At 40.9% G+C, this 21884-nt stretch overlaps 1 protein-coding gene across 5 annotated transcripts in view; it reads left to right on the plus strand.

Moving 5' to 3' along the window:
• Positions 1 to 21884, plus strand: part of ELAVL4 (ELAV like RNA binding protein 4) — an 86419-nt gene that overhangs the window by 40390 nt on the left and 24145 nt on the right. The window contains exon 2 of one of the 5 annotated variants that reach the window (XM_054572309.1): positions 17900 to 17927. The exons of the other annotated variants lie outside the window; for them this stretch is intronic. Coding sequence (XP_054428284.1) covers positions 17909 to 17927 — 19 coding nt within the window. The 5' untranslated portion in view covers positions 17900 to 17908. The remainder of the gene's footprint in view (positions 1 to 17899; positions 17928 to 21884) is intronic. 5 annotated transcript variants of the gene reach the window in all.

Below are 21884 nucleotides of genomic sequence, written 5' to 3' on the forward strand. Positions count from 1 at the left end.
GCAGAATAAGACAAAAAAGATCCTTTACTACTGTGGACAGCAGGGTGAATACTTTGTCACTGCCTTTGTGTCTGGAATCACATCTCTGGTTAAAGGAACCAACTCAGTTTTGATTTGGTGACATGGGGTACCTTCGTTCCTTTTGGGATTTGTGAAAGTGCTAATAGTTCTGCATGTCCTGCCCCGTAGATGAGATGTAGGACGTGGGCCAGGGCGGCAGGCGCAGGCGTGGCAGTGTGTTACAGCACCAAGGCCAAGCGGCATCGCGTGGAACACGGTCTCTGGTTGAAGAGGGAGAGGAGAGAGAGGGCTGCAGATTGTTTCATGTTACCTCATACACTTTTAAGGAACTGGACTTATAGGGACATTATGGGAATTTGACAGAGTTTTACTTCTGAGATAACTTTATAAATAATAAAAGGCTCTGAAAAATCCTGAAACACCTAAGTACTTTGAATTCACTCCTGAAATGTGCATTCAGCCCTAAGGTGAGTTTATTGGCATAATTTCTTACAGCACACAACAAAGACAAACAAAATGATAGCAGCAGCTTTTGTATGTTTCTGTGTGCCTTGTGTGTGTTCTGGACACTGTACTAAATGTTTTAAAAAGAGTAGCTCATTTAAATAATTGGGGCAAATCCTATAAGGAGTTGATATCTAAAATATATAAAGAACTCATACAACTTAATATTTTTAAATGAATAAAAAAATAGACCTAAGAACCTAAATAGACATTTTTCCAAAGAATACATACAGATGGCAAACAGACACATGAAAAGATGTTCATCATCACTAATCACCAGGAAAATGCAAATCAAAACCACAGTGAGATACTACCTCACACCTGTCAGAATGGCTGTTATGAAAAAGACAACAAATAACAAGTGTTGGTGAGGATGTGGAGATAAGGGAACCCCTGTACACTGTTGGTGGGAATGCAAATTTGTGCAGCCACTGTGGAAAACAGTATGGAGGGTCCTTAAAAAATTAAAAATGGAATTAATTGCCTTATGACACTTCCCTTCTGGGTATATATTCAAAGAAAATAAAAACACTAATTCAAAAAGATATGTGTACCATTATGTTCATTGCAGCATTATTTACAATAGCCAAGAAATGGAAACAACCTAAGTGTCCATTGATAGATTGATAGATTTAAAAAATGATACATGCGCGTGCGCGCACGCGCACGCACACACACACGCACATACCCTGGAATATTACTCAGCCATAAGAAGAATGAAATCTTACCATTTGTGACAACCTGGAGGGTATATAAGTAAAATAAGTTAGACAAATACTGCAAGATTTCAGTTACATGTGGAATTTAAAAAACAGAACAAATAAACAAATGAAACAGAAAGAGACTCCTAGACACAGAGGACAAACTGGTGGTTGCCAGAGGGGAGGAGTGTGCAGGGGTGGGGGCAGGTGAAAGAGATTAAGAGGTACAAACTTCCAATTATAAAATAAATAAGCCATGAGAATATAACATACAGCATAGGGAATATAGTCAGTAATATTATAATAACTTTGATGAAGGTAGTAACTAGACTTATTGTGGCGATCATTTCATAATGTATAAGATTTCCAATCTCTATGTTTATACACCTGAAACTAATATAATATTGTATGTCAACTATAATTCACTTAAAAGATTACTTTAAAAATAAAAAAAGTAATTTGGGATTTCTTTAAGTTCATAATAATAGCCAACGTTTATGAGCACTTACTATGTACTAAGCATTATGCTGACATCAGTAGATGGTGTTTCATGTAATCCTCAAGACAGTTATTTTACAGATGAAGAAACTTGAACTTAGGAACAGTTGAGTAATTTGCAAAAGATGACTTAGCTTCCAAAAAGGGAAGCTGTGACTTGAACCCAGGGCTTTCTGACTAATTGTGAGTTGTCCACTTTATAGTTTAACATTGGTAGGTTTTAAAAAAATACTAAACTTACATCTCCCCTTTTCAAACCAACTCAGCCTATATTATGTAGGGAATGAAAACTTTCAGTCCAAGGAAAACATAATTAGAGTTCAAAATCTTTTGTTTTGGAAAAGAGTACACTGTGCATTTAAAAAATAATAAATACTAGTGTTGCTGTTGTTGTTGTTTTTTAATTTAAACAGGTCACTTCTTACCTGAACAAGGAAGAATAGATTTGGAGTGGTTCTTAACTTCAGAATTTCTCTCTTCACTTTGTTCACCTTTTTTATTTTCAAGCACAAAATTGAAATGGATGCTGCCTAAAATTTAAGCATAGTTAAAACCCAGCATCAGTTATACATATCCAAGAAAATCCCGAGATATTGATTAGCTAAATAAACTTTTTCTACATGCACATCAGAGGGATATTTGTTAGTGATAGGAAGGATAGAGGAAATAGGAGCATTTATCAGCACAGTTTTGCCATGGATTTTACAAATGTGGTTAGTACAGTGCAATGTGTCTTCTGAATTCAGAGGAAAATCATCTAGATTTGCATTTGTCATTTTAGTTATCACCTCTCTGCAGTCATCTTATGTGTACTTTATGAAGAAGTAGAAAATAATTTTGATTTGTTGACTTGGGGAGATGTATTATTGAGTGTGAATGGAAAATTTTTAGGTATGGAGAGGATTTGGCAGCCTAATGAGGTTACAAAATAGGAGAATAGAAGTCTGCCTTGTTAAGAGGAATTTGGAGAATGTCAATGTTAGGTGCAAACAGTAAACCATGATTAGTGTGCCTCTTACATACCCATCAAGAACGATCATAGACCTCCCACCCTTCCTAATTAGGACAGGTTGGCAAATGAGTGAAGCTGTGAGGTTTAGAGTTTGTACAAATACATTCTGCTCCTATTGACACAATTTTTCCCCCAGGATGGCAATAGTCAGGATTACAGACCAGCTTTGGTTGGTTTTTTGGGTTTTTTCCCCCCTGGCTATATTCCGCTTCATCTTCCCTTCCAAATCAGACAATTCTGCCCTGCTTCCAAACTCAGATAACCTGAGGAAAGTATTCTCACATCCCAGGAGAGATGTCTCAAAGGATTTTTACCTAGGATGTGAATCAGGCCTGGGTATTTTAAGGATTTTCTATTTCTGTACTTTAGCTGACTGTTTGGTTCGTAAGACCAATTCCCTATTCACTGAACCTCCCTTCCTTCCCCCAACACATACGCACACCCCCACACACAGCCACTTGCTCACTCCCTCCTTCTCTGTGGAATGACCTGGTTGACTGAGACTAGAAACTAAACAGGAAGGTAATGCCAAACTGAAGTTTCCACACATTATCTAAAAATGTAATTCATCAGCTTCAGGGTAGGAAGAAAGTGCTTTCTGAAATGTGTTAATGGGAAATTCACTTTTTTTCTTGCCTTCTGTGAGATGTGGTGGTGATTTCTTTTTTCAATCTGCACCCCCACCCTCATTCCACACCTCGCTGTTCTTAACTGATGAACTCTGTATGTCTTTATTCCTTGTAAGAGCTAAAGATCTTTAAGTTGCCTTTTTGTTTTTTCTGCAGTCTCCAAACTGCATTTTGATGGAAGAAGATATTTCTAGTTTGGAGAGAAGATAAAATTCAGATAGAGACCATATGTTTGTATAAGGCTTTTACTTTTATAGAACATTTTCAATCAGCCAACAGTATTTATTTTGTGTCTGCCCTTCTCAGACCAAATAACAGTTATTTCCTTTCCTTCTCTTCTCTGGAATTCTGTATCAGGGTCTGTGAGGAAGCCAAAGAAGATAAGACATAGTTTGCGCCCACGTGTAACTGCTACAAAAGTCAGTGAGTTGGGGAAGCCGGACAAATTCTGGGACCCACCAGCAGCCTACAGGTCTGGAAGGGGCAGGAAGCCTCTTCAGAATGTACATCACTGACACATCCACCTTGGCTGTTTCCTGAGCTGTTCTGTTTTGTTTTATTTTGTTCTGTTTTGTTTTGTTTTTCACCACTGCCCAAACTCACCCTTCTTGACCCTGGCTGTTAATTTTATTGGAAAGATAGCACAAAAGTGCTACAACAATACAGTGAAGTTGGAGGTTTGATGGAACGCCTGTTATGTGTCAGCTAGAGTGCTAGGCATATTATATATGTTATCTCATTGAACCTTTGTATTAGTTATGCATCACCAGTGGTATTATTCCCATTTTATAGGTAAGGAAGCCAGGGCTTAAATCAGTTAGAATCAGTCTGACTGCAGAGGCTATGGGCTTTCTGTTACCTTACCACTCTGCCTCTACTGAATGAAGGAGACATCAGCTATAGGTGTTCAAAGGAGAAGATGACAGTGGGCTGGCGTTCCCAGAACAAGTGTCAAATAAGAGTGAGGCTTGAACTTGGCAGAAAGTAGATTATAGAAGACAGGTCCATGTAGAGGAAGTAGCTAAGATACGCTTCAGAGACATCTTCAAGGGAGAGTGAATAGTGAAAAACAGGACTATTCTGTGCATTAAGTGTTGGTGCCTTCTTTGTGTTGAAATAACTGAAACTCAGAGAGGTTAGGTATTTACCTATGGTCACAGCTAATAAGCAGTGGGGCTGAGATTTGAACACAAATCATTTGGACTCCAGATAACCTGATCTAACACCAGACAAGTAACTTTGCTAATAAATAACCTGACCTAACAGAGAAGGAGGGGGACAATTTTCAGGCTTCCCAGGCATCTGTGATTTGAGGATCATAGTTTATCTCACTAAGGTCAGGTACATGTCCTTACAGTGACTTCCTTTCTACCTACTTCAATTTCTCACTGACTTATAAGTTTGGTTTCCTCCTTGGCCTTTATTGTGTAGTTTGGATGTCTGGTGAGATGCAAGGCCTCATCAACATTAAGTGGATACAGCTAGTTAGGGTAATTACTCTAATTCCTGTGGCTGCTAATGAAGTTTCTCATCACAAATATCTTAAATCAGATTAAATCATTTTATTGGTGGAATGAACATAAAATGTATTCTTAATAATCCCCAATATTTTTCCTTCATTTTATTTTCAAAAGCTTTTCTCTTTAGTACTTCCTCTGACCCTGTTGAAATAGCTACTATAGGCAACCTCTGTACTCAGTTTAAAGATGAGGTCAGTGCAGCCCAAAGAAGACTGGAGTCAAGAGCACTTGGCTTCTTATTTTCCTTGCTCCTTCTTCCTCTCTTTTTTTCTTTTCTTTGCTGCTTTTCTGTCCTGCCCTCTCTTTCTGCCTTCTTATTTGTTTATATGCCATTTGATCCAAAAAGGATTTGAATTGGCTTACAAGATAATATGGAAAAGAACTAAAACTAAGTACTCACAGATTTTTTTTTATTTTATTTTATTTTTTTGCAAAGCAAGGTAGAACTAGGAAATAGGTATAGAATGGTAAAAGGAGACGAGAAGAAAAACAAGTAAATTAAATGTGGCTAGGTAACTTCTCTGAGAAGTAACAGACCACCTACCCTGAGTTTTCTTTATGTCAAGAAAAAAAACTATGGTGACAGCCTTGATCCTATTCTCAGGTGGTGACTAGGATCCCGCCCCACCCTCCTTTCTTCCACACTCATGATTGTGGAGACAGTTGCCAGCTATAGCACAGAATGGGACAGGAAGCCTGAAATCACGTCTGTAGTGTTTTCCTTTTATCACTTTTCTTGCTTGAACCCATGTTGGGAACCCTTCCCTTCTCTTGTCCGGAATTCTGTATCGGGGTCATGACTTGTTTGTCAGAGCCAGTGCAGCAGTGACCCAGAGAAACTGCCTGAGTGGAGTCCCTGTTTCATTAACATAGGGCGTAAACAGTTTGCCAAAGGAGGTGTTTCAAAGGGCCATCCTTGCTTGCTGCCCTGAACTGAGGTGTTCCTGGCTCTGAGTCTTTTCAGTCTTCCCCCTCCTCTACAACCCCACAACCAGGCACACAGGAACTTCAGTCCCTCTCCTCTGCCTTCCTGGTGAGGCCTCCTGCAGTGAGTCCTGATAGGTTCCCCACTGTCCAGGACCCTGAGCTGGACAACAAACAGGGAAATCCTCACTTCCTGGTCCTGACCCTGCCGACCGGAACTCGTCCTCAGCCACTTTTCTCTTCCCAGCACACCCCTCCCCAGTCAGTGGAGCCTTCCCAATGAGACAGACCTCTAGGTACAAAAGAAATTGAGCACTACCTCAGAGCCCCATACTCCCTGAAACATCCCCCCAAACGCATCCCTCTCAGAAATACTAGACACAGTGCACTGAACCAACCAGAAGTGAGACAGACTTTAATGAAGTCCTGACCATCGCCCAGCCCTCATTCAGATGCACACTTCATAGGTGTGTGTGTGGCCTTGCATGAGTCACCTTACTCCTTGAACCTCCATTCTCTCAATTATAGAGTAAGAAGATAAATCCTGACCCTACCTTCTTTGGATGGTACTTGTGAATTCAAACCAGGTGACACATGTGAAGGCATTTGTAAATTAAAGCAACCTGTAAGAGGGAGGAGGGTCCCCTTCTGTCTCATAACTCCTTCCCCCTTCTCACCAAGCATCCACAAATGGATAGAGAGAGGAAAGGGAAAGTGAATATCTGGTTTTGGTTCAGTCCTCAGTTATATGATTCCAAGTACGAAGCAGGAGACAGCGTGGGAGAAAGCAGGGGAGAGGAATGAGAATTCACATGTGTTAAGCACTGCTAGATGCCATTTGTTTATATTTGTTATCTCATTTAATCCTGATCACAGCCCCTAGAGGTGATAACGGTCCCATTCTTCAGACAAGGAAACCAAGGCTCCTGGAGTTTAAAGTGACTGACCTGAGGTCACACAGCTGGCAAGTGGCCAAGCTGTCTGTGTACCCCTGTCTGCCTGACCACATGCTGCTGCCAGTTGGGACAAGAGGCCTTCAGAGAGGCTTCCCCGCACTCTTGCCATTTCATCCTGAGTCGTGAACGTGCCTGTGTAGGATGCATTCCAGTGAGCCTCAGAAATAGATACAGTGATCATGGACTGCAGTGTTAGTGGTTCTGGAAGGTTGTAAATGAAAGCCTTTGGTTCACTATTTGAAAATATCAGGATGATTTCTGAGATTGTTTTTAAAATCAGGCCACTTTTATGAATGGCGACATGATAAAATAGAAAGACCCTCCGCTTCCTCATTCTAGCAGTAGCTGTGGGATTTTAAGAGGATTAAACAATTCTGTGCCTCAGATTGTTGTGCATAAAAATGCAGAAAATAACACAGGCTCTTTCCACCTTACTCTGTGTTGTGACATCAGATGAGTTGCTAATGTGTTGGTAAGTCGTTAAGTGCTGTATCAGTTCAGGATATTACAATGGTCGTCCAGAAGATAGAACATTGTAAGCAGGGGTTTATAAGGGTAAATCAAATACTAACTCCCCATGATAAGCTAGCTTTGCTTTCTAGTCTGCCTTCCAGATGTTTTGTTCAGTTATCTACATGCATCTCAACAAAAGATTATTAACTCCCTCAGACATCAGTGTCTAACTGTTATTAATGCTCAGGCTTATCAAATTATAATGCTACAGATCCTACTTGTGCCGTTAATATTAGATTCTGGATTCCGGTCTGTAATGAATGATTTTTCCTCCATGCATTGGAAAAATTAGTTAGCAGAGTTCATAAGAAAGTTTAATTAGCAGGCTGTTTGTGAAAATAGCGGTTGTGAGTCATCGTTCAGAATGAACTACATTTCTCAGGGTTGTATTTGTTCTGCTCCTCGAGCAGCCAGATAGGATCCTTGTGTTTGGGAAACTGGTGTCTGCATGCTGCCCACTTAAACTGAATTGCATAATAAACTAATGATAAAAACAGCATATTTTAAAAGCCAAAGAGGAAGAGGGGGTGTGGGGTGTTTGTGTATTTGTGTATGTGTGTCTGTGTCATCCAGGGGAATATAAGGGACCTATTGTCATCCAGGACTGTGGTAGGCAGGATAGCCTAGTGATTAGAGCTATACTGCCTGCATTTGCGTCCTGGCTTCACCACTTACTGGCTGCGTAACAGGCAAATCCTTACCCTCTCTGTCCCTCAGTCCTCTCGTTTGTAAAATAGGTATATTGATAGGATTATTGTTAGCATCAATATATGTAAAACAGCCCTGACTGGTGTGGTTCAGTCGGCTGGACGTTGTCCCGAAAACCGAAGGGGCACCAGTTCGATTCCCAGTCAGGGCACATGCGTGGGTTGTGGGCCAGGTCCCTGGTTGGGGGCGTGCAGAAGGCAACTGATTAATGTTTCCCTCTCTCTCTTTCTTCCTCCCTACCCCTCTCTCTAAAAATAAATAAGTAAAATCTTGTGTCATATATATATGTAAAACAGGACAGCACCTGACATATAGTAATATAATTTTTATAGCAGTTCTGTGAGGTATAGGTATTATTAGTCTTATTTTACAGGTGAGGAAACAGGGTCAAAAAGGTTAAGTAATGTGTCCAAGGTCACACAGCTTCTAAGTGGCAGAGCAACATTGAATCTGTGTTTGGTTGATTCCAAAGTCTCTATTTTAATCTGCAACACTATACTTCTTCCCATTGTCATATGTCTAGTTAGTTACCTGTAGCTAATGTGTGTGGATGTGCCTGTATGGGTGCACCTTTCTGTGTGGGCTCTTGCTTGGGTGTCTATACAGCCAAACAATTATGTTTTGTTTTATCCTTGGGTCTTTGACTCTTCTAATAAAAATCCTTGAGCTCACTGCATGCTGATTACTGACACAGATGAGCTAGAACCAAACTTGTACAACTTATACTGACATGAAAATATGTTCTGTCACCCTCCCCACTGTATATCCTTGTCCTGTGACTACATTATCCCAGGAGCAAGTCTATGTGACATAGTTTAAGAAACAGAATCATGGACCTTAGAAGTATTCTCTAGCTTGGTCTCCTTGTTTTCCTCTGGCGCCTCTGGTATCTCAGGAACCTTAGCTCAGAGTTGGGGCCCAAAATCCTCCTCCCCCTTACCGCAATTGACCTTGAAACAGTAGTCAGTTCTGTGTTAAAAAGTGATGTTCATTTGGGAACACCATCTGAAAGCCTTTCCCAAAGATGTGTAATAGGTAATAGGTTTTTAAAAGAGGATGCTATGGCCAAGTGAGTTTGGGAGACTGAAGTAAACCAAGTTAAAAAGGGGTTTCATTTTATCATTACTTCTTTGAGTCTATGTTAACATATATCTTAAAAGGAATGGTATAATACATAGCATTCATTAACCAAGGAAGCTTTTTATCTTCAGCATTTTGTGGACTATACATCTATATTAGGGGCATGTTTGTCAGTAGAAGAGAAGGGGGCAATCTAAGACAATTTCTACCTGATGACCTATCTCCTTTGTTAAGAAAGAGGTGGCATCTTCTACTGCACGTCCATGGGCAAGTGGAGGCTTTAGAAAGTCTTACTGACTCTCAAACGGAACAGAAAAGAACGCCACGTGGAGTCAGCTCTCTACCACCAGCATATCCCTGTCACATGCTAGATGTTTTTGTTGAAAATTACTGAGTACTGAGCATGTCCTGAGCATGATTTAAATTATGGGTTCATTTGGTCTCCTGATTGTCAAGGTGGCATTTCATTTTCCATTGCCCAAAAGAGCTGAGCCATTAGAAACTGTTTACATTTTGCGATTCTCACACCCATTCCCAGGCACTCCTTCATTGTCACCTCTCCCACACACTTGACTCCGTGTAGTGAGGCTGGACACACTTGCTTGGTGTAGCCATTCCTGAAGAAACCCTTAACTTTAAAAAAAAAAAAAATCAGAAATGGCTTCACTCCTCAATTCCTACTCCACAGACTCATTTCTGCATGAGTTCTTTTGTGGTTGGTTTTTATTTCTTTATTGTGTCTTATTTCTTACCTGCAAGATGAATGGTGATGAAAAGAGAAGGCATATTTTCATTTCTTGTTTCTTTTCGTTTTCTTGAATATGGGGAATTTCTGTCTTTTTTAACATTTGTTGGAACTGAACTGAGCTGTCAGACCATGGTTGTGAGCCTCACATCTGGTACTTTACTATCAATGAACCTCTTGACAACAGGGACGATATGGATGGGGTATTCATCTCTGCATTTCACACAGCTGTTAGCAGGACATCCAAGGCCAGAGAACCTCAGAAACGACACACTGACAAAGGTTTTCAGACAAAGTCCTTCTCCAGCTCATATTTGACATCCTGACTTATCTCTGCACAAACAAGTTATTTCTCTCATCTCCTTCATTGAGAGCCATGGATTTCCTTTTACTTCAAGTAAAGACAGTTTTAATACATTTATATTCAATTAATATTTGTGAAGCATTTACCTTGTGCCAAACTCTCTCACGTGACTTATCTCCTGGAATCTTAATCCCAACATGATATCAGGCTCCTCCCTGTGTACCTGATGAGAATAGTGTCTGATAGGAGATTTGGAAGCCATTGTCTTAGTGTCTAAATACGATAGTTCCTTTTACCCACAGACAGTCTCATTTTTCCCAAAGGCTAGTTACAGTGTGTGTAATTAGTATTAACCTGGTAACTTTTTCTGCGTCTTCTTCCTTTGTTGCTAAACCCTCATCTAACATCAGCTGCATTTCTAGAATCACCTGTTGGTTAACATCCATTTTGGATGGAAAGTCTTGGCTATTTGACATCTAGACCTTTGTTTCATGTGAGAGTAAGCCAACCAAGAATTGAGAGTTTTGGTTCATTTCTCTGGCTAGCTCGGAGTTTGCTAAATTCCTCCTCTTTTTGTTTCAACCCTTGTTGAAAATATTTTTAAATGTGTGATTATTCTTTCCTGTCATAAAATATTCTGAACATAATTTAATTTCATGTTGTTTAGATTAAGAATGTTTCATTACCCCAGGGCCATCAGTCTGAATGCTTCTTTTTGTGTGATAAATACTGAAGGTAAGATGCTTGTCAGGAGGCTTCTGTTGTTCCCAGTACATTGCCCAGAATATATTTTACTTTCATTTTCTAAGTAATACTTGGTACTAACTTTTAACCTTATGAATAGCCTTTCTTTCTCAGACAGAAGAGAAATAGGGTTCAAATTAGTTCCATTTTTCATTTATTGAGGTTTGTTATTGAAATATATTAAGAACTGTCCTTTGCAGCAACTTATTTTATAGGACAAACTAAAAAAAGTTTTTAAAAAAACTCCTTTGAGAATTGTCCGTTGGTTTTCCTTGTGAAATAGTGTAACTTTGTAGCTGGTCCGTTTTTCATTGAGGACTACTGAAAATCACCTGTGTATACTTTGTGAATTTCCATGTGCCTTACCCTAGTGACAGAGGCCTCTCCTTGAACAGTTCAGTTGATACCTTCTCTGAAATCAGAAAACACTACTAAAGCCTGTATGGGCTTGGGAGCCACAGATGGTCTTGGGACCTGAGCCCTCTGGACATCAGTCTCCTTGGCTGTAAATGGCATTGATAATTCTTACCTTGTGGATTGTTTTAGGGAGTAGACAAGATGATAGAAATAAAGCACTCAGGTATAACCAAAAAAAAAAAGATAACTATGTACTAATTAACTAGATGTGAGGAGTCCTTTTACAATGTATATGTATATCAAGTCATCAAGATGTACACTTTAAATATCCCACAATTTTATTTGTCAATTATACCTCAGTAAAGCCGGGAAGGAGGGAAAAAAGCACTCAGTACAGTGACCGGCACAGAGTAGTCACTAAAAAAATGATAATTATTTTTGATACTGTTCATTTGATTATGGAATTCATGCATTCATTCATCCAACATAGATTTATTGAAAGCCTACTATGTGTCAGACATTGGTCATACTAAGATTAATAAGACCCTGTCCCTGCCCGAAGGAACTCAGGGTCCATTGAGAAATACATTTAGTTCGATGAGCTTGTAGTGAGTGCCCACTGTGGGCCAAGTGCTTTGCTTGCTGGTGTCTTGATGCCACAGGAAGAGTTCTCAACCTCTGGAAAATGACATCTACTTAGGAAGCCAGGATGTAGCCTCTGGAAATACCCAAGTACTGGCTCAATGTAATTTTAAATACTTTGGGAATTCAGAATAAGGAGGGCTGAGCCCTGTCTTTTTCAATAGCGTTTGTTGTTGGCAGAGAGCAAACACACTCAAAATTTCAGGTGTCTAAGTGACTCCTGAGTCTCTGCCAGAGGTATGAGGAGATCTCACATATGCATCTGAGCACAGATTCAGCTTAGAAACAGCATCGACATTCCAGGTTGGTATCAACAGCTCTTGGCCTTCTGGAAGTGATGGCTATAAAATCAGTCAGTCCTTTTTTCTGAAAGGAGAGATGCTCATGCTGTGCCATCCCCCTGGGGTGCTCTTCTCTGTCTTTTGCCTGGCTATCTCCTACCAGTCTTTTCAAATTAGTCTCAGTTCAGGTATATCGTCCAGAAACCGTGTCCCCTTCTCAGTGTCATAACACTTAACCAAACTCTAAGACTATCATTGTTGATCCATAGGTCTTACTTTCCTACTAGACCATGAACTCCTTGATTCTTCCTTGATCCTCAGTTTCCAAATCTGGAGGAGAGACTCGAAGATGATGGATACTTAAGTCCTTTCCAAGACTGTCATTCTGTGATGTACCAGATCCAGTCTGACAGACACACGAAGTTGGAAGATGGGAACCAAATACTTTGGGGTATACATCTGAATTAAATGGAAAGAATGATAACTTGGAAATAGTATTAGAAAACACAGCCTTCCTCAAAGTATCAGGCATATTGTGCTGTGTCAGGGCAGGTGTTTAGCACGCAGATGAGTACATACAAGGTCTACCCACAAAAAGTCCAGCCATTGTTAATATAACGAGAACAGTTTGCACAACATTGATATAACCTGGCAGCCAAGGGAAAAGGAGTGGAATGTGCATGTGCAAGCAATGACAACTTCACTGTACTAGTCAGTGGGGTTGGTAGATGCCATTGAGTGAGCATGTGTACTGCGTGGCCACCTCATTCAAAATAACTGAGCTTGAACATTCCTCCATGGAAACTATTTGGATGATTCACAAAGCTTTCAGGTGATTCAGAAGGCTTTCAGGGACAATGAAATGAGTGCAGCACAAATAAAAGTGTGGCACAAACACTTCAGAGGTGGTCGAGAATCTGCTAAAAGGGATCCACGTTCTGGAAGGCCTGCAAGAAGCAGAACACCTGAGAATGTTGAACATGGTCGCGCTGCAGTCAACAAAGATCAGCAACTGACAGTGAGAGAACTAGAAGCTGAGCTGGGGATTCCAAAAACTACCACATCTGATATTTCAATGTGGGATCTTGGCATGAAACATGCCGTGGCAAAATTCGTTCCGTGGCTTCTGCTACCAGAGCAGAAGGAACATCGTGCTGTAGTTGCTAATGACTTGATTCAAACCATTACCAATAAGGAACCAGATTTCCTTAAGAAGGTCATAACTTTGAAGGGGACTGAGGTGTCATTGTCCTACATACAGTTTCTTATATCTTGTATCTTCTTCAATAAATGTCTATTTGTCATAGTTCATAGCTGGATACTTTCTGGACAGACCTCATAGTCAGAAAACCAGGGCTCAGCTGAAAGGCTGTCATGGGAAGGCAGGAGTATGGCTCTGGCTATTATTCTCTAGTGAAATAACCATGGATTTGTTACTTCTTCTTTCTGTACCTCTGTTTCCCCTTCTGTAAAACAGGGATAGAAATGCCTGCTTCAGAGGTTGTAAAGATTTAAAAAATGGCCCTGTCCAGTGTGGTTCAGTTGCTTGGGCATCATCTCACAAACCAAAAGGTTGCCGGTTTGATTCCCAGTCAGGGCACACGCCTGGGTTGTGGGTTCAGTCCCCAGTCAGGGAGCATATGAGAAGCAACCAATCCATGTTTCTCTCCTCCCTTTCTCTCCCACTTTCCCCTCTCTCTAAAAATATATATAAATAATAGTAATTTAGAACCTTTGAATCTTATCATTAGTAGTAATCTTATGGGTCAGTCTTGCTAACTGCTGTAACTGCTGTGTCCTAATAAAATGTAGGTCTGGCTTCACATTTGCCATAGTTCTAGTCAGAGGACCCTTCCCACCACACAGGGCAGCCCATACCCTTATAAAATCATTATTAAAAAGTTATTTTATTACAGCAAAATTCCTCTTCTATTGCCTGATTCTCATTTTGTCCCTGGGGAGCCCCTCAGAGTAAATCTACCCCTGCCTTTCTGTGACAGCCTTTTAAGTATTGGAGGGGCTTTGAGCACCCCTGGGGTCTTCTCTCCCTCACAGTAAAGCCCACACTGTCTCAGATGTGCCTCATGGGAACTGGTTCCATACCTGTACCAGCATCTGCACACAGGTGGTGCCCTGGTAGAAGGTTTGCCACTCTTTCTGGTCCCTTTCTGCTTGGTATACAGCAAACTGAGGGTGATTAAGAGAATGTAAACATGCATATAGATAATATTCATTCATTCAACCAGTGGATATTTACTGGATGTCCAAAAATGCCATGGTCACTTTGGTAGGTCTTGAGGGAACAGAGATGAATAAAATATCATTCTGGCTCCAGTTGCCCCCTCTCTAGTGGGGAATAGAGACACAGTAAGACATGATTTTGAAAAGGGGTGTCAGAGAGAATGTCTGTAATGCACAGGGGAGGAGGCTAGAGTGATTTTTACACATGCCTTACTCAGCAGCGCTGTAAAATCTCACCCCTGGAAGCCAGGGGTGCCGCTTTCCTCTTTTCAGTCATTTGATAAATGCAGTGGTAAGTTGCTCTCACATTCACTTGCCCAATACACCAAGCACACTCCTGCCTCAGAGTCTTTGCATTCGAGATGCCCGCTGCCTGGAATGCCCTTCTCTCCAATGGGGAGACTGGCTCCTTTCCCTCAGGTCTCTGCTCTCATGCCGCCGCTGCCGTGGCAGTGAGACTTTACCTGACCTCTGTGTTAAAAAGTGAAACCCCACCCCCCATACTGCCTTCCCCTTTTCTCTGCTTTATTTTCTCCCTCAACTCACCATCATCTGACAAACTTTATGCTTTATTTATATGTTTCTTGCCCTGCTCCCTCACCCCAAACCTGATGAAAAAAAGTATTTTTGTTCTCTGCTATATTCACAGTGAACAGAGCTATGCCTGGCACATAATAAATGCTCAGTAAATATCTGTGGGATAAATTAATATAGTGGTTGAATTCAGCCCTCAGGTTGCAATCTCATCCCTTGATAAGGGAATGGTATCAAACTTCTGCTTTTTCTTCAAAGCACAACCCAAATGCCCCCACCTCCAGGAAGTCTTCCCTACTCTACTCAGTTAAAGTCAGTTTCCACCTCCTCTTTGTTTCTATATATAGCTTTAAAAGAAAAAAAACCCTAGCATATTTATTATTTTTGTTGAACTATAATTAATTTTTATGTCTGTCTTTCCCTTCTACATAAGAAGTCTCCTGAAGACAGAAATAAATTCTTGGTCATTTTGGGCCCATTCATAGTATCTAGCATGTGGTAGATGCCAGTTACATGTGGAATTTGTGTGCCTATTGCATTATATGCTGGAATGTAAAAGGAAAGCATCAGACACATTCTGCACCTTCAAGGAGGTTGGACCTCATTGAGGTGATAGCATCCTTGTAGACAGTAGTGTAAGGCAGTACCTAATGGGGCTGGGAGAAGGGAGAAAAGGAACCATCTACTGAGCATCTGTTATATGCCAGGCACTTTATATGCATTATCACTTTTAATCCTTCTAATAACTCTAAAAGTAAAATTAAGTCCATTTTACAGATGAGATTACTGCAACATAAAGGGGCAAAGTAGGAATGCAAACTATGAGGATGAAAAGAAATAACAAACATTAAGAAATTCTGAGAACTTTCCTATCAGAGCTTCCTTTCCCTGTGACTCTGGGTAAGATGTGTAGGTGCAGGAACATTAATTTAACTTAACAGGGTCACACAGCCTATAAATAGGCTGAAGGTGCAGTTCTTACAAGTCCCCAGGTGATGTCAATGATGCTGGTATAAGGATCATACTTTGAGCAATAAGACTTTAAACAACTGTGTGAACTACTAAATGAAAATAAATCCTCTAACTAGTTGGCTTTGCAAACACTGAGTTTGCAGGAGAAGAGCCAAGGCTCAGTTTACACATGTAAACTCTTGCAGAACTGGGATGGGACAGGGCAGAACCAGGGATGCTCCAGAATCTCAAAGCATCCCAGTTATGTTAAGAAGAGGAAGAGGCCCCAACATACAGTGCATGCCTCCCCTTGAGTTCTTAGCTGATACCAGACGCTCCGCTGTGCCCTTGCGTAGAGACCAGATCCCATGGAGAGAAGGCTTCAGCTGGGCAGTCCCACAGAGCTGGGTTCATGCAAATCCTAGCTCTGGAACCTACTTCCTGGTTGATTTTTGGGAGGTTATTTAACATTTCTTAGTCTCACTTTCCTAATCTCTCACAATGGGCCTTAGGTGCCCATATCACACTGTATTAAATTAGGTACTTTTACTAGGCCATTTAGCATAGTGACCGGCATAAAGTAGGCACTGAATAAACTGTAGCTGTTCTTCGTCCACATGCTAGTGTAGTTAATCCTTATAGTGATCCTTTGATTGTGAGGATAAGGGATTATCCCTGTTTTTTCAGATAAGGGAACAGACTGATGAAGCTTAAATGAACTTAACTGACGTTATACAGAAAATATGGTTTGAGCCACACACACATATATATAGGCAGTAATAGCCACAGAGCTCTCTGACTCTCTTTTGGGGTGAGTTTAGGTAAGTGTCAAGGCAACTGACAGCCAGGAAAGCCATCTCAGGACTGGCAGGGAGGGGTCCTGGGCGTGGAGTTGGCTGAGGTTAACCGGGCATGTGGATTCCCGCCATGCAGCTGATTTTGAGGTGACTGGGGATTTTATCATGTGCTTTGAGAACAGAATTTCAGCCTGAGCTAGGGGTTCTAACATCCACAAAAATTCCTTACTCAACTCAGAAGTTTTCATAACAGCAGCTACCCATCTGGCTGCCCCCTTGGGGGCTTTGCAGATGAGGGAAAGTAACTGTTAGGTTTCCAGAGAATGACGATTTTTGAAGACAGAAAGAGCAAGCTGTGCAGGTTAGCAGTGCAGAAATGCTGAGGTTCCTTCCAGCCAGCCCTGCAAGGAGACAGACTGCTTTGCCACTGCTGCCATCAGCCGTGAGGATGCCACGTTTGGAGCCCTGCTATCATAACCCCCAGGACCTCAAAGGCAAGAGAAAACAACTTCTATCCAGAATGACCGAGAAAATGAGGGGTTATAATCAGCTATGATTGCAACCGTTCTTAGAATTTGAGTACATGTTTAGAATGTTTAACACAAACTATGGAAGATAATCTGCTTTTTCTTAGGTGCTTCAAAAAAGCCTCAGAAGTATTTGGGGGCCTCAAAGCAGATATCAATAACATTTTAGTTCAAATGGAGTAACTGTGGTTATGGCATAGGGTACTGGATTTGGAGTCAAAACACCTAGACCGGGGGTCAATAAACTATGACCTAAAAACCAAATTGAGCCCACTGCCCATTTTTCTAAATGAAGTTTTATTGGAACACAGCCACACTTACTTGTTTATATATGGTCGGTGGCTGCTTTCGTGCTGCAGTGGCAGAGTTGTCGTGACAGGGACTGGAGAATCCACCAATGCTAAACTATTTACTCTCTCGCATAAAATGCATAAAAATTTTACCAACCCCTGATCTAGACTAAGATCCAGCTCTGTAATGTAGGGCAAATCACTATTTTCCCTGAGCTTCAGTTTCCACATTCATAAAATGATTATTATCTCTCCCACAGGGCTGTTGTGAGAATGAAATGCGACAGAATGGGTGGGAAAGCACTTTGGAAACTCAAAATCTCTGTAGAAAGGTGGGCAGGGATGGTTTTTATTGTTCACCTGAACTCTGCTGGAGGAGAAACCACCCAGGACATTCTTTGTTTGTCTTTTGTTTTCCAGTTATCCCTGATGTCAGCTTATTCCCCAGGTACCTGCTCTCTACTTCCTCTCCCCCCGAACATAAAAACATCTGGTCATATGCTTCCAGAAATGAAGAATTGGTACAAATGTGTTTATCCATTCTTTCACTTGCAAATATTTGTTGAGTACCTTCTATGTTCAAAGATGCACTTTTTTTTCTAATCCTCACCCAAGGATATATTTATGTATTAGAGAGAGAAAGAAAGAGATAGAAACATTGACGTGAGAGAGAAACATTGACCAGGGATCGAGCCAGCAGCCCTTCGGTGTATGGTACAACCAATTGAACCCCTCAGCCATGGCCAAAGATGCAAACTTTCAGAAGCTAGTTCATGGGGGGAGAAGTGTTTGGTGTCTATGGAGAGAAGTTCGGTATACAAATTATTGTAACAGAATAGAGATGTTGCCATGTCGTACTGGAAAAACACACCATGTGTTTGTGTTTGTGTATGTGCATGCACAGTATATAAAAACAGAAATTTATAAAAACAGAAATATTCAGGTCCACATTGAAGAAACGCTTGTTAAGAAAAAGAACCCGTTCAGTCCAAAACCACTGAAATGCCTTAAAATGTAGGCATTATATATAACAGTTTTCCCTTGGAAATTCCATTATGATTTTAAGTTCCTATCCCAAACTGCCAAGAATGCATGTCTTTCCCATGGATGGTGACTGGAGACCCTCCCCCATGCCTGCTGGACAGGACTATCAAGGACCGGTCACATCTAAGAGCTGTAGGCCACCTGAACACCAACCAGTCAGGTACTCACCATAGTTTCTAAATTTTGGAGGTGTTCTTTATATCATAATATCTTTTCTTTATCAATTTATTTTTATTGATGATTCAAGAAACATAACTTCAGTGATTGGCTTTTTAATTTATTCAACTTGCTATCACAATAAATTCATAAACTGAGAACAAAAACGAAGTTTAATTTTCTGTTCTAAAAATACTGTCACCACACCTATATAGTCAAATCTTGCTACAGCTTATTTGGGGAAAAAAGAATAAGGACTCCATCTGAGCGTGGGGTGCATACACACACACTTAGCGCTGCGCTCCTGGCTGGGCCCCTTGGGCCTTCCCACCTGGTGACTCTCTCGGTCCCCATGGAAATAATGTTAGTATTTTTTGTGGATGTGTTTCATCTATATTTTTCTATGTGCATTTAAATACAGAACTGCAAGACCATAATCCATTACCAATATATGGCCACCGAAATGAAAACGTAAAATTCTTCCTTATTTTATTCTCCGCTTATATTAAAACAGTTTCTGGAAGAAATGAGTCTTGGGTTTTCTACCTAGGGATTTAATCCTCTATAGCCCGCTTTAAAGAGAATATTTAGTTCCACAGAGTACTTTTTATTACACTCAGCTGGACTCCTCCTAGGATGGCGAGAGGCACGTGAAGAAGCCTATTTGTGAAATAGGTTAACCACAGGTGGCTTCACTGTGCTGCCCATTTATCTCATACCTTTCAATTCATAGGCAAGTCTTTCCACTTCTGTCCTCCTCTTGTTCAATGCAGGGTTCTGTTTTAGAGTTTGCGATTCATTGTTTTACATCAAGGAGGATCACCAATCGTTTTTTCCCCTGCTTCCTGAAATGCTGTTCATCTGGTTTTTGCTTTTCCTAAAGCACCCTCATTCTTGATATTAAGTGCAGTCTCTCTCTGAAGCTAGAGCACGTAACGATAACATAGTAGGGCTAATTGCAGTCAGGTACTAAGGTGATGGTGGGCTTGGGACTGATACAGGCAGGTGGGTAGATATGACACAGAAGTCCTTTCCCTCACTTGTTGTTTAGAACCTTCCTAGGACCTGAGAATGTTTTCCTTCCTCCTGAAGCAAGTCTAAGATAAAGATAAAATACAGAATGTAAAAATCATAGCCACAGTATGTAGTTTAGATTTCTGTAAAAATGCGAATAATTAGAAAGAAAGGTAGTATACCAGGGAACATGCACCCCTGGTAGGCATGATAAATTCTTCCAATATTATTCCACTTGGATTTAGGTCCAGTGTTTGCAGCTAAGTGGTGAGTGCTTTGTCTATATTTTTAATTATAATTTTACACACATTAAATTTTGCTGGATAGGTTGACTATCTGACCCATTTCCTAGAACTCACACCTAAGGTTTATCATTGGGATTATTGCTTTTTAAAATGTCCTTTAATACTGCTCAACTTGGTGTATGGCTATTTAAAATAAATAATTGTAAAAATATTGTAGTACATTAGTTTTTAAGGTTTCTCTTATGTACAAGGTGAACAGGACAAATAAATGTGGATGATGAAAATGAATTTAATTAGATAAACTAAGTTAGGCTTGTTGAGGTGGAGCCAAGTACAGGATAAATGATATTTTTAAACCAATGAAATTAGTCTCTTTTATTTTTTTGGTTTGCAGAAATTTTCTTGGAACATGTGACAGGGTCTTCTAATTCACACATACCTCTCCCTCACGTTTACTCTTCTGTGCGCGTGCACACACACACACACACACACACAGAGCCAAACACAGTGAAAGAGGAAGAGGAGGGCGCTCAGCATTCTCTCCTTTTTCAGTCACTGATCCTGGCTGGTGAAGGGCATACCTGGCAAAGTTTGTCTCTGCCCTTGTCTTTTCCTATTCTCGCTCTATTATTCTAAAACACAAAGGAATATCCTAGGGGAAAAAATGGCCTTTTGGGGTTTTTCAAAAAATACATTTGAGTTTCCTCATGATTCTCTTTATTTCCTCCCTATAATAAAGTCACCCATTTTCAGATACAGAACCCAACTTGTTTTCCCAGGTTCCCTCCCACAACCAACCCAAACACAGACATTTACCAGCAAAACAGAAGCTGTTGGAAAGATTTTTTTGGCTGCTGAACTGGGCTCCTGTCACCAGGACATGGCAGGCGCTTTGCTGTCTTGTCTCCTAGCCCTGGCCCCTGTACTCCAAGGGGGGCTTTATGTAACCAGTCCTCCCCGACATGTGATGTCCTGTCATTTTCCTCCCCTTCGGTTCTGCCACCCCCCACAAATCAATAACATTGCCTGAGAAGTACAATCTGGTTTCGAGCCACCCTGAGCTCTGTGTTTCTTAAAGGGTATGTCAGAAAATGTAAAGTTTCCTAATGATATTTCTGGCTGATGACACATGGCAGAGCTGATGGACTATTTATAATCAGTGGCACAATTGCAAACACATTATTTTTATTTCACTTAGAGGGGAGTCCTGTCACTTGCCACCTCTCTCTGCAGACAAGTTGACTCCTTCTCCACTGAAAGGAGCTAAATCATCTCTGGAGAATGCCTCTGCACATCCCCCTCTTTGAGTTAGGAGCTCCCCAGTTCTTTCCAACAGAACCACCCCTTTTTTATTATTGTTGGGCTGGAGGGATGATGGAGTCAATGAATGATCTGTAGCAACTGCTTTAAATTCTGGCCATGCCTTCACTGTAACGTCTCCAGTCTTTGCCGCTCAGATCCTGCTACAGTCCTCGGAGTGGGTGCGGCTGGCAGGACAGAGGCAGCAGACACAGCTCCGGCAACCAGCGCTTGCCCCAGTTTCACAGCACTGAGCATAGCATAGCTGCCTTTTGTTAAACAGCTACTATATTCTAGGCAATGTACTTGGTAGGGGTTTTATATACAATATCTGATTAACCCTCTCAAACCTGTATGTGGCAAGTGCTGTTATTTCCAGAGAGGAGACGTTGGAGGGAAAAACCAGATGAAATGACTTGTCTCCAAAGCCACACAGCTGATAGGAAAAGCCCCAGGACTCCAGTTCAATTCTCTTTAACGAATGACATTTATTCTCTTTCCACTACCCTGTCCTGACTCTCCCATTATGTAAACATTTGTGTGTACATGGTGTGGATATGTAGGGGGGCACTTACCCATTCCCAGCTTGGGCAGCTCCTGTGAGTTTAAAAGCTGACCAGAACGAGACATGAAAGAATTTGAAATTT

Source organism: Pteronotus mesoamericanus, unplaced genomic scaffold (genome assembly GCF_021234165.1).
Source record: "Pteronotus mesoamericanus isolate MK-2021 breed Mesoamerican mustached bat unplaced genomic scaffold, CSHL_Meso_final contig_105, whole genome shotgun sequence".
In the NCBI taxonomy this organism is placed as follows: domain Eukaryota; kingdom Metazoa; phylum Chordata; class Mammalia; order Chiroptera; family Mormoopidae; genus Pteronotus; species Pteronotus mesoamericanus.